We start from the raw sequence: 17,146 nt of genomic DNA on the forward strand, positions 1-17,146 counted from the left end.
TGACCTGGAGATCATAACCTGGACGGAAATCAACACCTAACTGACTAAGCCATTCTGGAGCTCCAAGACTTCTTGTTTCTATAGATGATCCCTTTGCCCTTACCCACTTAAACCTTTTTTAGAGTCTTAATGATTAGGGGAGACTTTGAGCTAGAAGGAATCTTACATTTCATCTGTTTTTCTGTTTCTCAAGTGTGGGATGCTAGGATTTTTATGTGCTTCCCATTTGTGTTAGGCTTAATTTTTCCAGAGAGGAGGCTCTCCAGCAGAGGCTCTCCCATTTCAATGATCTCCCCAGCCTTCTGAGGACATGAAGTAAAAAGGCTCGGTTGGGTGCTAGGCTGTCTTGAAAATTTCAAATAGTTAATGATGCTTCCCTACTGTTTTGTAGGGAAGGCCTTTGGAAGGTCTTTGGTTCATAGTCTCTTGTAGGCAATAGTATAGGGTCATTCCATAGCATTTAAAAAATCGCATTTATTTTTACAGTTACGTACTGCTCCTCATCGGCAACTGGGCAAAATTCTAATTTACAGGATTAACAATAATTTTCTTGCAAGCTTGCATTTAAAAACGTGAAGTAAAATAAATGAGTCAATTTGGAGAATTGGCATGGAGACGATGAGGAGACGTGGCCCACAGTTTTGAAGACCACGGAGGAAGTGGAATATCCTTTGGGGATATTCTGACTTAGGAATTTAGGTCAAATTCCTTAAAGGAAATGGACAGTCTGGCCCCACTGATTCTTCCAGGACCGTCTTCCTCACGGGAACTGGACTATACAGGCAAAGAACCGACTCTGGCGAGAAACCGAATACGCCACAAAAAGGTCCGGGGAACCATATACCCTGGGTGGACAGTACCCTGTGGACTCCAGGTGACAGGCTTCTGAGGCACCTGCCCTCCCGTCCCGCCTCTGTGGCTCACTAGTTGGGGGTGGGTGGGGGTCCTCACTTTTTCTGATGCTGGATTGTTGCATCCGTGAGAGGGGGCGGGAAGAAATGGTGCACCGCTCAAACCTCTGTTAATCTCTGCAGCTACGGGAGTATAAGGCACCAAGCGCAGCGCACCGCACAGCATCAGGAAATGTAGCCTGATGCATTGTGGTCCTAATTCTTTTGTGGGAACAAGGACAGGCATGAGGAGAGGCCCGGAATGGTGACCAGGAGGGGACTTTTCTCCCGTCCCCTCTCCTTGGAAACTCAATGGGCCACAGCGTGCGCGGCCAGCACTCCGTAGAGTGCTTCGCCCGTTGTGAAGAGAACGGGAGGGGACCCCGTCCCTGCGCAGCCCTGGCACCGACCGTGCAGACGGAGCGAGGGTGGCAGCGCTCTCTTCGGCGACGCGCCCTGGAGCCCCCGCCCGCCCCTACGAGCAAGCAGGCAGGTGCGGGCACCCGCAGGGGCAGGGCGTGCTCCCTGGCCGCGCCTCCCGGAGCGGACGCCCGCCAACCCGCCACGGGTCTCCCGCGCCGCAGACCGCACCCCCGAAGTCTGCAAGCCCAGCTCCGCGCCGGGGACGCTCGCGCATGCGCGTCGAAGCACAGCTGCTGTTTTGCTGTTTCCATGGCTACGAAGAGCATTGACCAGGGGTCTGGGAAGGAGAAAATGAAGCTCAAGGGCCTCCTACTCCGGTATTATCCGCCAGGTAAGGGCCGGACCTCCTCGGTGCTGGCGTGGATGCTGGGCTCTGGCCTTGGGAGGCTCCGGGGCGGTGGAGGGTGCGGGAACTCGAGGGGTCGGCGGGGTCCCCTAGAGGGTGATCCATGTCGGGGACAGAGAGCCGGGCGATTCCCAACAGGTCCCCTCGCTCCTTTGGTTGCTGAACACTGTGACTCAAAACGTCTAAAGTGATTTTTTAGGAATTCTTTAAACTTTGAAGTTGCGGAGTTAAAATGCTTTTCTGGCTAGTTAGGAATGGGGCGGATGGGGAGGCAGAGGTGGTGATCAGTGATGTCCCTAGAGATTGGTATCCGGAAGGGAAGGCACTGACAAGGAGCACATTGCTTTTTATTTTAAACAGAGCAGAACGATCAAGTCAAGTGTGTTGAGTATGAAAAGGAAAATGCATATGCAACAAAGCATATTAATTGAGTGTCCACATTCCAGACCACGCTTATCAGTTGACCAAACACGCTTATTGAGGGCCTGCCACCAGGCGCCCTGTGCCCCAGGGCTTTCAGCTTAAAGGTCACAGTCCTTGATTCCAATGAGTTGAGGAATTTCAAAATACACCCACAGAACCCTGTAGTTTTAGAGTGGGACAAACTTGTCTAGTTGTCTTGTTTCACAGGTGAGGACATGGTCACCTTTGAAGAATGAGTGAAGACCACTGGTCACTCAACTCGTTAGGTACAGAAATAAGGGGAGAACTCTTGGTTCCAATTCAGAGCTCACTTTAAAAATAAGAATAGGGGCGCCTGGGTGGCTCAGTGGGTTAAGTGTCTGCCTTGGGCTCAGGTCATGATCCCAGGGTCCTGCGATGGAGCCCCTCATGGGGCTCTCTGCTCAGCGGGGAGCCTGCTTCTCCCTCTCCCTCTGCCTGCCGCTCCCCCTGCTTGTGTGTGCGCGCGCTCTCAAACAAATAAATTTTAAAAATCTTTAAAAAATAAATAAAAATAAGAAGAATATAAAATTTAAAAGTCTACAAAACTTTCCACAAAGCAGTAGATGACCAAATATCCTTGCGGGATGAGAAGACTGGGTTTCCCTGCAACAGGAGGCCTGGCATTAACTCTCACCCATGTGAAGTTAACATTTGTAGTAAAATCATAACTCATTTCCTCCCTCAGAATTACAATTAAAATAACACAAAAAGGCCCTAGATGTGAGGTAGCACGTGGGAAATTGTAACTAGCTTGTTCTCTCGATGTAGGCTGGGGCTGGTTCCCATAAATAGACGGGCATGTGAATGACTGGCTTTCATTCGTCCCTTTGCTGTGGAGTGTAGGTTAGGAAGATGAGCTCTGGGATCATAATATCTGGCTCTCACCGTACACAGATTTTGTAGCTTGGGCAATTTGTTTCAATCCATCAAGTCACACGTTGGTAACAACGCCCATCCTAACCTGTCTGTTGACCCTTTGCAGCTACTCCCCCATTTATCTCCTTCCCTTCAGAGCAAACCTCCTTGGAAGAGCAGCGTCCCTATTTCTTTTCTCTTCTGTCTTGGACTCAGTCCTGTCGTGTTTCCACCCTCATGGCTCCCCTGAAACTGCGCTCTTCAAGATCCTCAGTGACCTCCCAACATCACTCAATCCGTTGGCCGCCTCTGCCTCCTTCTTGTCCTGACCTGACAGCAGCATCTAATGCATTTGACCACTCTGTCCCTTGGCTTCAGGACACACTGGTTTTTAATCCCACTTTATTGTGGCCCCTTCTTCATTCATCTTATTGGTGTCTCTTCCTTCTGATCTTACTGTTGGAGTGTCCCAGCACTCTGTCCTTGGACTTCTCTATCTATACTCATCGGTTAGGTGATCTCATCTATTTTCTCTGTTTAAAAACCTGAGGGAGTAGTCCTGAGTACCTCATGGCCTGCCTGATTGTTCACTTGGATACGCAATGTATGTCTTCTGCTGTTTTTTTTTTTTCTTAGCTCTATCTCAGGGCAACGTACCACAGTTTTACCTATGTATTTCACCTGGTCACCCCAACTTAAAAGAAAAGCTTCCTGAGGTCCTGGACTTCATCTATTTTGTTTATTAGTGCATCTCTAGCACTTAGAGTAGATGGAGATGGGTCAATAAAGATGAGCTCACATATTTGTTGAATAAACAAGTTTAATGAGATAAGGTGTGTTGAGTAGAATGCTTTCAGCTCCTTTTGAAGTGGGAATAGGTGAGACAGATGATCTGTAAGATTCACTCCAGCTCTGAAAGTCCAGGATTCCAATGGCAATCTCCCATTCAATAAGGCTTTGGACTTAAACTTGCAACTATTGCCTTAATGATTATCTTCTAATGAAGTCATATCACTTAGCATGTTAGATACTTAATTTCTGAATTCCAGTCTTTGGTGAGCCATGCATTATATGCAAGTTTCCAAGGTACTACTGAATAGCAGGTGGGTGTTGAAATAACATTATCAAGGAGGAAAAAAAATCACTCACCACTGAATCATTCTTGTGTTACCTTTATCCCTTCTGCAATTTTGTTTAATCTCTTAGTCCCCAGATTTCAGTCCTCCTACTTTCTTTTGAATAGCATATGGGTCAGGAGCATCCCACCGTTGGCATCCTTGGAATTTGTCCCTCTCCCTCCTAAAAGTACATGGCAGTAATATGGCTAATCAAGCATGGGCATTCTCTTTTTATCTCATTCATTAATTCATAAGCTCTTCACGAAGAGTAGGTGTTGCATACGTGCTTTTCAACTGACTCAGGCATGACAGTCTTTGTCTTTTACTTCTTGTGTGTAGGCCCCTAGTGTTTTGGGCCACAAGAAGGAGTTAAGTAAACATTAATTATACTCATTAATATTCTGAGCACTCTAAGGGTCTTTGTTGGTTGAATGTGATCGGAGTAAGGAACACTCACATCTTTTGAAGCTTAGTCTTACAGTACATTGCGGAATTTGCGGGGGAGAAGTTTCTTAAGTGTTCTTGGGAATCCTACCTACTGCACAAAACTTCATGGAGAACATTAAGAAACTGTGGGCAATGATCACTGAAGAACAACATGTGCTCCTGGGAGCATCTTTGTCTGTTTTCTACTTGCGTTCTTCACTATGCACGACCCAGCTTCTGTCTCAATACTGCAGCTCAGTGGTCATGGGGAGGGTGAGCATTTGACCTTGATGTTTTTTAACAGCAGAACCATCCAATGCACAGGTTTCAGATTTTGCACTTTGTTTTCTAAATCCATCTGTATAGTAACCCAGCTAATTTTTAGTAGTTGACTTTAAAGACTTTCAACATTTTTTATTTTATAAGAAACAAGATAACCGTGAAAAAAAGAATGCAGTATTTTGTGAATTTGCTAAAATTATTTAGTGCATCTCCTTAGAATAATGCTAATTCTTTCCAACCTTTCTCTGAGTTACAGATTAAGATTATATAATTTACCCACTGTTTACACATCATTTATTTACTCAACTATTTATCGAATGCCTACTTTCCTTAAGAATAAATAGTGCATATTGAGTACTCATATATAATGCAAAATACTTAAAATTACAGAACAGGAAGGAAGCAGTCCTTAATGATAGTGATACGTTAAGCTGATAGAAACTTCGTATGTTATTTGAGTTTTCAAATAACCTTATGGAGATCTTGATCTTTAGTAGCATATATGTTAATAATGTTAATCTCTATCATTTCTCTCCCTTTTCCTCCATGTTCTAATTTTTCTTTCTCTTTTTTTTCTATCTTAAGAGTAATATTTACTTTTAACAAAATTCTGAAAAATACATAAAAGGATAACTAAGAGCATGCTCAACCCACTGAAGGTATGATGGCTTTTTTTTTTTCCTTTAAAGATTTTATTTATTTATTTGACAGAGGGGAGGGATCACAAGTAGGCAGAGAGGCAGGCTGAGGAGGCGGGGGGCAGCGGGGGAAGCAGGCTCCCCGATGAGCAGAGAGCCCGATGCAGGACTTTATCCCAGGACCCTGAGATCATGACCTGAGCCAAAGGCAGAGGCTTAACCCACTGAGGTGCCCTGGTATGATGGCTTCTTGAAGGGAGCCACCTGACATGTCTACCACCAGTAAGAACTCCTATTTCCTCAATCTGGCTAGTATTTAGTATTATCAGTCTTTGCCATCTATGCAGTTCTGATGAGTAAAAATTATATCTCTTTTTGTATTTTGTATTTCTTTTCCCAGTTAAAATATGGGGAATATTTTATTTTTGTCTATTTATTGACCATAGTCGCTCTCTGTTTGCAAACTGGCCTTTCTTGCCTTTTGTCCATTTTCTTTTTAAAAATCATTTTTAGGCTTCTTTATAGTAAGTTCTTGAAGCTTTGTATTTATAGTTGAAATTTTTTTGCTGATTATCATTTATCTTTAACTTTGTGGTATCTTCTCCTGTATAGAAGTTTCAATTTACTTCAGACAAAGGCATCTTTTTTTTTTTTTTTCTTTTTTAGGTGTTGAGTTTCACATCATGCTTAAAAAGGCAATTGCTGGGTGCCTGGATGGCTTAGTGGGTTAAGCCTCTGCCTTCTGCTCAGGTTGTGCGTGATCTCGGGGTCCTGGAATCGAGGCCCGCATCAGGCTCTCTGCTCAGCGGGGAGCCTGCTTCTCCTTCTCACTCTGCCTGCCTCTCCTTCTACTTGTGCTCTCTCTCTCTGTCAAATAAATAAATAAAATCTTAAAAAAAAAAAGCCAATTGCTTACACTAAGTTGTAAATATATTATATGATTTTGACCATTTTGTTTTGTTTTTAATATTAAAATTTCAAATCAATCTAGAATATATTTTTGTATCTTGTGTGGTAGCAATCCAGTTTTATGAATTTTTCCAAAATCCAACTGATTATTATATCATTATTTATTGCATGATTTATTTTTCTCCATTAATTTCAAATATTACCTTCAGTTTATTTTTAAACTTCCATATGTAAGTGATTCTTTTATGTTGATCTAAGTCACACTTATGTTGACTGGAGTCACACTTTTTTGTTTTACAGTTTGTTATAATATATGGTAAATTTTCAAATTCCAAAAAATAAAGTCATTATAATTACTTTAATTCATAGATTGATTTGACATGTTTATAATATTACATTTTCTCATCTAGAAATGTGTGTCCTCATCACAAAAGAAAAAGTTTTCTTTTATGTTCCATAGTACAGCTAGGCCTTGCACATTTCTTGTTAATTTTATATTTAAATGTTCAATGCAATTACAGATGTGATCTTTCCTTTACTTGAACCTTCCCTTGTCAATGCATCTAATTCTTACTACTTCCAATCTTCGCTTTTTGAATTTTATTTATTTTTCTCTAAGCCCTTTTAAGTCTTTTCTAGAACACATGACATATAAATAGGTTTTTAAAAAGATTTTCACAATTTTGTAATTTTTTGAAAAGGTTAGTTACAGTTGTTTGCCTGTTGTGTCCGGGTGCTCTGGTCATTAAAAGCACCTGGAGTGATTTTTTGGTTCTAATACCTTATACTTCATTACACAACAGCTGCTTGGGTTTACCTACTTAAGTTGTGCCAAATCCATGCAGCATGACCGTATTGAGATGAATTCCTCCCAAGAGTGCAGTTGTGCTGTCCTGTGAGTGGTGATGTCTGACCCTGGGAAATAAGCTCTGTAGGAAAAGCAGGATGAGGCAGAAGATCCAGGACTTGTTTGAGGTACTGGTGAGATATATACGCATCTAAGAATGCAGAAGTCTAGACAGGAGAATTACAACTGGTAATTGTTGGCATACTGATGGTAATCAGAGCCATGGGTATGGGTGAATTTATATAGACAAAAAAAATGTAAAGTGAAGAGAGAATTCCTAGACCCAAACCCCAATCTAAATCAGTATTTAAAGGTCAGCTGTAAGAGGAGGAATTTGTAAAAGAGAATGAAAAGTAACAAAGTAGAAAAAAGACAGATTTCATAAAAGCCAATGGATAATTGTATCTGAAGAAGGAGATTTGGTCATAGTGTTGATTATTTTGAAAGTCTGTGTCGTAAAGATAAGGACTATCAATTGCATTAAGCATTCTGGGGGTACTCATCCAATCATCTGTCAGTTAGCTCGTGTATTCAACAAGCTCTGTTTGAACAGTTCCTGTGCACCAGTTTCATGGTAGACACTAGGGATAAAGAGAAGACAGACCCAGGAGGGCATCGTCTGGTGAGTCAGATGTGGAGAGGTTGGAAAACAGAAAGATCATAAAGACAACGGGGAGGGGCAAACCCCTCTGAGGGAGAAATGAAGGCCAGAGAGGGGAAGGTGTAAATCCATTTGACAGTGCTGCTTGTACTTGAAACTGGCCAAATCATGTGATTACTGTGCGTAAATCATCACGACTCATTTCAAGGAGGATATCTTATACTTCCTCCTGGAAGTGTAAAGAAGCATATGGTTTTCTTCTCAAAGATGTTACAGTCTCACCAGAGAGAGAGGGTATAGATGTAATTTAAGTAATATAAGGTGACTATGTGTCACAAGGCAGTGTTTGATTATTCACCAGATAATAAGAAATACTTAATAAGTTTCTAGATGCCAGGGGCTTTATGTACATATTATTTAATTTCAACCAGAAAAATGAAAGTATTATCTATAAATGAGAAGACTGAGGTATAAAGAGATTACTAGTATCATGAAATAAGTAGGGACTTGAGCTGGAACTCAAACCTGGATCTGTTTGATGCCACGTACATGCCTTTTCAACTCCACCTCATTCTATCTCAGTGGTTCAGTGCTCTAGAACATAAATATGTGTTTGATGGAATTTCCTACTTTCTATTGATCTAAAATGTTTCTGGAATCACATCTGTTATATCAAATATATGATCTTAGGGGAGCGATTCTCACATTGTAGGAGGACCCTTGGGGCTCTTGTGCCTTTTCAGTGGGGCTTCAAGGCCAAACCTCTTTCCATAGTAACAAGATACCACTTGGATTTTACACGATGTTGACATTTGCATTACTGGTTACAAAAGCACTGGGAAGTGAAATCTTTGAAAATTTAACTCCACGTCAGGAGGTGGCAACAAACTTTCATACTGGTGATAGGACAAAAACCCTCTCAGTTTCACTTAGGAATGCCCTTGATGAAGTGGTAAAACTTAATAACATAGTCAAATACTGACCTGGGAGTACTTGCATTCTGCCTGATGAAATAGGAAGTTCTCATTAAGTACTTCTGCTGCACAGAGATGTTTGATAGTTGTTTTGAGGAAAACATTTGTATGGTCATGTGAATGAGAGATGAACCAGCCATTTTCTTCATGGAACACCAGTTGTACTTGAAAGACTGAAAAACAAATGCAGCTTTCAGACTTGGACATTTGGAAGACATTTTGTTTGCAAATGAGCAAAGTGAGCCAGGAACTTTGAAGGCAAACTGTCAGTATTTCTTGCCAGTGATAAAATTTGAGCCTTCAGGCAAAAATGAGAATTTCAGAAAACTTGGATCTACCACCATGAGTTGGGCAGCATACTGACCCTGAAAGAGTTTTCTGATAATAGCTATTGGTAGTGATATTAACAAATGTGATTTTTTGGGGGGATATTGTGTGATGATATATGTCAACATTTAGAAGATGTGTATAACTCAGTAAACGAATATTTTTCAGATGTCTGATGCATGATCTGAATATTTTTCAGATATATGATCAGATAAATCATACATGAATAAAAGATCCTTTGAAAGTGTGAGATAGACCAATGGATTTTAATATAACAGAATACGAAGGATTATATATATATTGCAACAAATCTTTAAGAATTACTAGTTATTAAGTTTTAATGCAGTATTAAGGAAGATTATCTACAATTACCTGGAAATGCAATTAAAATAATTTCTTGTTTTCCAACTACATATCTGTGCATGACCAGATTTTTTCCCCTATACTTCATCTGAAATTGTGTAGGAACCACTTGAATGCAGAAGCAGAGATGAGAATCCAACTGTCTTTCAATAAGCCAGATATTAAAGATACGTGCTAAAGTGTAAAATGATACTACTCTTCTTATTTTATAAACTGTTATGTACATTAGCATACTATGACTTTATTATTATTTTAAAGCAGTTTAATAAATAATTTAAAAATTTCTCAATTTTAATATGGAAAATATTACAAAAACAAAAACTCTTTGGTGTCCTCAATAATTTAAAGAGTATAAAGTGGTCCTAAGGCCAAAACTTTTGAGATCCACTGGCCCATATTCATAGAGGTAGTACAGTAAAGTGAGTAAGAGACTCCTTTTATTTTTTTTCTCCTAATAAATTATCTCTCTGTTGTTCAGAATGAATATTATTCTATTGATCTGTCTTCAAGTTCACTGATTCTATCCTTTGTCATCTCCATTCTCCTACTGAACTTATTTAACAAGTTTTTCATTTTGCCCATTGAACTTTCTCATTCTATAATTCTCATTTAGTTTGTTTAAAAAAACTTTTATTTATCTGGGATTATTTTATTTTTTCATTTGTTTCACACGAATTTGTAAGTGGTTGTTTTTAAGTGTTTTCGACATCTCCTTTAAGGAGGTAGTCAAATAATCCCAGCATAAGATTATTTGTGTTTGTCGATCATCTTTCTCTGGTTCTTGGTGTGATGGGTGGTTTTTTTAATTATATCCTGGGTATTGGGGTCTAGTGATTGTCTTTTCCTGTTTATTGTATCCTGGACATTTTGGTTCTTACATTAGGAGACTCTTGATCCTATCTGAATCTACTTTGACAGGCCTGTCACCATGTTTAGATTTAGCATAGAGGTTCTGTCTAGCTTGTGGGCTTCAGTTCCAATGGCAGCTTAAGTTTATGAGCCCTTGCAATGTTATTCTGGTCTGCTTCATTTTTCTGGTGCTGCAAGGTCTCCGGTTCTAGCTGGTGCCACCTGCAGGGTAGAAGGTACTTCCCAATATGCCTGCTGTCACTGAATAACCTTCCAGGACAGTGTGGGGGACAAGACTCTAGTCCTGGTGACACCATTGGTTGAAAGGCAGGAAGAGACCATTTCGGTACCTGGTTGTAGAGTGGGGTCCAGTATATCTCAGGACTTCATTGTTGTCCCTTCTAAGGGTGGATAAGGCTGCCCAACAATGACTTGGTTGTGAAATGGGTTTTGAGTGATCCTGGGACTTCCCAGTGGCTGCTAGACAGATTGGATAGCCCCCTGAGGCCCCCACTGAGGATGTTGAGGGGGCCTGGGTCTTTGTGGCCAGGCTACTGCAGGCAGATCAGATTACTGCTGGGGCCCAGCTTTGCAGGGGGACTGGGACAGGATTTCTTTCCACTGGGGGATTAAACTGCCTAAGGATCCCCAGTTATGGAGCAGTGTTTAGGGTTCCCCATTAGTTCTTTGTCTGACTTCCCTTTGTCTGGTCCTTTGGCCACAGAGAGCAAACTTTGCTATTACTTGGTTTTTGTTGTCTATGCTTTTTGGTGGTTCCAGGCAGCAAGTTGCTCTGGTTTCCAGTTTGGGGGTATATAGGAGATAAACAGAAAATCCAGGAAACTCATCACACTATCATTGCTCAAGTCCTGAGACCTCTAGCCAGTCTACCCTCTATCCAACCTTCAATTATTTTAACATTGCTTGTTGAATAATTTCAAGGGTGTGTAGCTGTATTTAGAGGAAGCACTAGGAAAAAGTGAGTTCACACTATCTTGTTTTAGAATCAGATATCACTGCACATGTTTTATGCAGAGAAATTCTAAAAATTAAAAAAATAAATAAAAAAAATTATGGCAAAGTACATTAATTTTTGACATTGTTGTCATCCTAAGTGGTTTATAACATGTTTGTTTATTTTTATAGGAATTATGTTGGAATATGAAAAGGGTGGAGAATTGAGGACCAAATCCATAGATTTGCTCAACCTCAGTTCCAGGTAAACTAGCTACTCAGTGCAACCTGGGTTTCATATCCAGATTTTTTTTTACTGGAAAATGCTGACCCAGGATGATGTGTGGATGAGCTGCATGAACTTAGATTGCTAGAACAATGTTCTAGTGGTGCTGTATTAATTCCTGCTTGCTTCAGTGAGGTCTGCTTAAATGACTTGCTGGGTGGGGAGGGGGTGGGAAAAGGGTAGTCAGTCTTCCCTTTTTTTCACCTTAAATAGACCTGTTTTTATTGTTTTTAATCTTTTAGTTTAGAATAGTTTTAGAAAACTGTGAAGACAGGAGTTCCCACATACCCCATGCCCTGAATCTATTATTAATATCATACATTCGTGTGGTACATTGGTCTTAACTAGTGAATCAGTACTGAAACATTCTTGCTAACTAAAGACCATATCTTATTCAATTTTCCTTGTTTCATTTTATTTTTTTATTATTATTATTATTTTATTTTTTATTTTATTCTCTTTCTTTTCCAAAATACCACATTCCATTTCATTGTCAAGTCTCCCCAGGCTCTTCTTGGTGAATGATCTCTCAGACTTCCCTTCTTTTTGATGATCTTAACATTTGTGAGGAATACTGGTTATTAGAATTTTAAGAAGACAATGGAGCCTGTTACTTTGCTGGTAGATAAACAGCTCACAGGACTGATTGCATTCCCTCCTCTTCATTAATTGTCATGGGGCAGAGTTAGGAAATCCTCTTATGAGATCATACTGCCCAGAATTCATCCTCTTTAGGAAATCCTATGCAAAACTTAAAAAAAAAAAAAAAAAAGAAAGAAAGAAAGAGAGAGAGAGAGGAAAAGAAGAGAGAGAGAGAAAGAAAAGAAAAAATAAAGAAATCAATTCTAGGCAAAACTCCACTTTGAGAAACAGAATCAGATTAGTGATTATCCTACAGAAACCCATGTTCAGATAAAGTAAAGATAGTTTGAGTGGGAGAAAATTTGCAAATAGAACAAAAATACCATGATACCTGTTTCAGAGTTGTTGACCCAGAGAAATAAGGGATTTCCCATTGTGACTGTCCTCCTCCTTTGTCATGATTATCCGGGAGGGGAACAGAAACTGAGAGCCAAGGGACCTCTCACATAACTGTAGTTAAATAGTAGATGAGCTGCTCTCGAGTTTTGAAATGAGCCCAAACAACATGGCTTCCCAGAACTGTGGCCACTAGAGAGGTCTGGAGCTTGTCTGAGGGTGAGGACAGGGAGTGGCTCGGGTGGTGATGGTTTACCTTGAGTCCTCTTTTTGTTCCAAGTGACTACACAAAGAAGGTATTCAATCGTTTGTTGTTTAACCAAAGAATAAATAGTGGCAAAGATAATGCCATTGAATTTCATATAGAAGTCATTGTTTTATCTATTTTCAGGGAAGACAAGGTCTAAGATCAAGTCAGGATTGTCAGTTATTTTTGTAACTGGCACATGTTACTGATTATGCCAGCGTGTAGAAAGTTCCTTTGTTAAACATTCATTTATTGAGTCTGTAATGAGGTTATCTGCATCTTCTACATGCAAACCTCTAGGTTAGGGTCAATAAGAAGCTATAAAAAGTCTTAATCCTGACCCCGGTGAATGTGTTTTCCAGTTTGAGAAACAACTTGTACTGAGTGGGACATCATGTGAGTGGCACAGATTAATGTTTATATGATAGAATAGCTTTCAGCTAGAGAGGCAGAAAAATACAGATTTTATATTTAAAAAGGTATAGGTCCTTAGGATGCAGTAGTCATGCTTTGTAGTATATAAATGCCAAGTTAAAAAAAAAAAAGTGGGGCGCCTGGGTGGCTCAGTGGGTTAAGCCGCTGCCTTCGGCTCAGGTCATGATCTCAGGGTCCTGGGATCGAGTCCCGCATCGGGTTCTCTGCTCCGCGGGGAGCCTGCTTCCTCCTCTCTTTCTCTCTGCCTGCCTCTGCCTACTTGTGATCTCTCTGTGTCAAATGAATAAATAAAATCTTAAAAAAAAAAAAAGTGTATGGCTATTACTTCTGGTTCTGCTCAAGAATTTAGAAGAATTCTGCACATAAAAATATTTGCACAATAGGGGACATTCTGGAGTTACTATATTGGAAAGGAACAATTAGAATTCCACAGGCTTGGGATGTACAGATTAAATATCTGTAAATCTGGTGAATATCTGGTGAATTTAGATCTTGCTGGGAAATCTGTTTTGATTTATAACAATGGTCGGAAACCTTTCCAAGAGGCATTATCATCTTAATTCTTAGGAAACTATAAGCCCTTGGACAACTGACTCTCTGGAATTTATCAAAGTCATCATTATAAACTGCCTCTGATTCATTTCTGATCTAAATATTCATTCTGATTCTGATACATTGTATTTCTTGAGAGCAGGGACTGTGTCTTTTACCCTCCCAGGGCCTAAGCAATAGTAGGATAAATGTTAGTGGGATGACTAGTCTTCCAGCTCAGTCCCTTACGTGGACGGGAGCTCGGGAACTGTTTATTTATGAAGAGGAGAGGCTTGCTTATCTGAGTTTGCATTTCTGAGAACCAGCTGCTGAGACAGAGGTAGGAGAGGTAGGTGGGTTATTGAGAAGTGACATTCGCGACAGACAGCTGATGAAGCAGAATTTGGCATAAGGAGCCAAAATGACCTATTTTGGTTGCCTTTGTGGTTTATAGACATTATTCTTTGTCTTGAACAATTATTCCAGACTAGCAAAATTAATCAGCATTGCCATAGGTTATTTGAATATTGGGGGAAAGTTGAATTCATACTTCTCAGAGCAGCTTTTTTTTTTTTGAGAACGATGCTATAGTCCATATGAAATATTAATCATCATCGTTCTTTGAATGTCCATTTTCCTCTTTCCTTAAAAAATATTTAAGGGGCACCTGGGTGGCTCAGTGGGTTAAGCCGCTGCCTTCGGCTCAGGTCATGATCTCAGGGTCCTGGGATCGAGTCCCGCATCCGGCTCTCTGCTCAGCAGGGAGCCTGCTTCCTTCTCTCTCTCTCTGCCTGCCTCTCAGTGTACTTGCAATTTCTCTCTGTCAAATAAATAAATAAAATCTTAAAAAAAAAAATTTAAAACTTAACCTTTCCAAACTCAGTTTCTTCATCCCTGAAGTAATTATGATAAAAGCATTAAATCAGGGGGTTGTTTAAACAAGAGAGCATATATAAGGTACAAAATAGAGTGGTACCAGGAACATTCTGTACAGGTTCATTAAAGAGACAAAAAAAAAAAAAAAACAAAACACCAAAACAGGAAGAAAATAAAGAGCTCATGTGCAGAACCTATATGCACTTGGGCTTCTCAGGTGAGCAAATAATAATTCTTGCAAATTTCCACAGGAGAAGACGAGGTTCATGACGGTGCATTCTGAAGAACCTGAGCTACTTTTCTGCAGGCTCGATTTTACTGATTTGTATCCCCCACCCCCAAAATCTCCTAGTAAAGCTATGGTGTTTTGACATTCTGTAGATGTGCTTCATAACACAATGCAATTCTTCCTGCAATGCATGTCTATGCAAATTTTGGCATAGAAAAAAAGTAACTCTTTTTTTGTGTGTGAATTTCAGCACTGATGTCAATGCCTTAGTAGAAGAAATACAAAAAGCAGAGCCTCTAATCACAGCTTCACGATCAGATCAAGTAAAGCTTTTAATACAGAGGTTACAAGATAAACTCAGACAGCACAGCAACCACAAATTTTATCTTTTTAAGGTAATGAGTGTTTTAAAAAACTAAATAGAAGAACTTCAATGAATTAGTTGGTATCCTACCAATTTGAGACAAAATACAGATTATATTTTCTCTTTCCCTCTGTGCCTCACATATATTTGCTAAGACTAAGTCTCAACAGATGTTTGTTTATTGACTGACTGAATGAAATTCTAACGTTTATTTCTTGAGAAGTTAAAGAAAGATTTTTAGTAAGTTTGGCTGTTCTTTACAGTGTTAAGCTTAAACGATGACCATTAAGGTTGTCTTAAGCTATTGAATAATTAGATTTTTTTCCAGTTGGACTAATACCAAGAAGTTGTATTTCACAATACATCAATAACTTAATATTTTCTGCTTCCATGTGAACTAAACTGTATTTCAGTAAATTATTTATTGATATGACTTCTATAATAATTTAAATGCAGTGCAAATGTACCTATTTTTTTCTAATCAGCTTATACTGGTTAAAGTAAAAATATCACAATTATAGTCAATTATTCAGGACATTTTTAGTTTTTCTTATTTATTTAACAATATTTAATAGTTTATTCTAGTATTGCTTCATATTACACTGATTTTATTTTTATGATTTAAATAAAACTATAAGAAAATTTAATTATTATTTAGATAATTAACATATCCTATCTGAAAGAAAATATTCAATCTTTTGTAGGCATCCCTTCACTGTATTATTGAAAGATTAAGAAATTATTCGTATGATACTGCTTTGTTCCAGGAGGTGGCACTGTTTAACTCCAAATATGAGCTCTATAACTCACAAGCCCTTGTAATTTATCCTCCAAAGGGAATATTTTTGATAGGGAAAGGGGACAGTATTAATAATTATACTCCTGCAGTAGAAATAACTGGGTCTGGCCCAGCCTTGGCAATCACTTTATCTTTAAACACACTATCCAATTTATGTATGTTCATTCAATAAATATTAAGCATCCACCATGTGCTTGACAATGTGGAAATTGAAAGATAAATAAAATAATACATATCTTGACTCTAGGAAAGTTTAGGAGTCCAAAAGCAATAACAAATTGTAAAGTCTATATTTAAAACATATTTGGTATATTTCCTCTGTATACTATTCATGCATATTTACAAAACCATGTGCAGTATTTATTTACTTATTTTCTTTTTTTTAAAGATTTTATTTATTTGGTTGGCAGAAAGGGACATAGAGAGAGAGGAAACACAAGCAGGGGGAGTGGGAGAGAGAGAAGCAAGTTTCTCGCTGAGCAGGGAGCCCAATCCGGGGCTTGATCCCAGGACTCCCAGACCCTGGGTCCATGACCTGAGCCTAAGGCAGAGGCTTAACCACTGAGCCACCAGGGCCCCCATGTGTAGTATTTAAAAGAAAATATTATAAATTAGTGCTTTTTGATATCTTATTTAATATCAGTAATTTATCTTAAAATCAAATTTATGGAAAACACAGATTTAATTATGTTTTTGGAATTATTTTTAACTATCAAATGTCTTAATGGTCTTAATGGTAGAAGACACAATGTATTTTTTTCATATTTGTTCAGATAGTGACTATTGTCCATTTATTTATAATTAAGACAAACTTGAATGTCTTCATTAGTTTCAAGTTAAAATTAATGAGTTAAGCTTAATTTTTTTCATTTTAAAACAAATTGTGATTTCTTTCATTGAAGGTTCTCAGAGCACATATACTGCCATTGACTAATGTTGCACTTAATAAATCAGGCTCATGGTAAGTTTCTCAAATTTATTTATTTAAAATTTAAAAATTTTAGTTTATTTGACTATTTTATTTATTTATTTGGGAGACAGCAAGAGAGAGAGCATGAGCAGAGTGGGGGGGGGGGGGTGGGGAGGGCAGAAGGAGAAGGATAAGCAGACTCTCCCCGGAGTGAGAAGCCTGATGTAGGGATCAGTTCCAGGACA

The 17,146-nt window shown here is 39.2% G+C and overlaps 1 protein-coding gene across 2 annotated transcripts in view; it reads left to right on the plus strand.

Annotated features, from left to right (window-relative positions):
* The first annotated feature begins 1,514 nt into the window (after positions 1-1,514).
* Positions 1,515-17,146, plus strand: part of DAW1 (dynein assembly factor with WD repeats 1) — a 42,761-nt gene continuing 27,129 nt past the window's right edge. The window contains exons 1-4 of one of the 2 annotated variants that reach the window (XR_004288584.1): positions 1,515-1,644; positions 11,439-11,511; positions 15,079-15,223; positions 16,894-16,952. Coding sequence is in view for 1 of the 2 variants with exons in the window: in XM_032355063.1 (XP_032210954.1) it covers positions 1,563-1,644; positions 11,439-11,511; positions 15,079-15,223; positions 16,894-16,952 (359 nt within the window). In the remaining variant the exon portion in view is untranslated. The remainder of the gene's footprint in view (positions 1,645-11,438; positions 11,512-15,078; positions 15,224-16,893; positions 16,953-17,146) is intronic. The other variant, XM_032355063.1, reaches the window with a different exon arrangement.

The sequence above is a fragment of the Mustela erminea genome, chromosome 8, assembly GCF_009829155.1.
Source record: "Mustela erminea isolate mMusErm1 chromosome 8, mMusErm1.Pri, whole genome shotgun sequence".
NCBI lineage: Eukaryota > Metazoa > Chordata > Mammalia > Carnivora > Mustelidae > Mustela > Mustela erminea.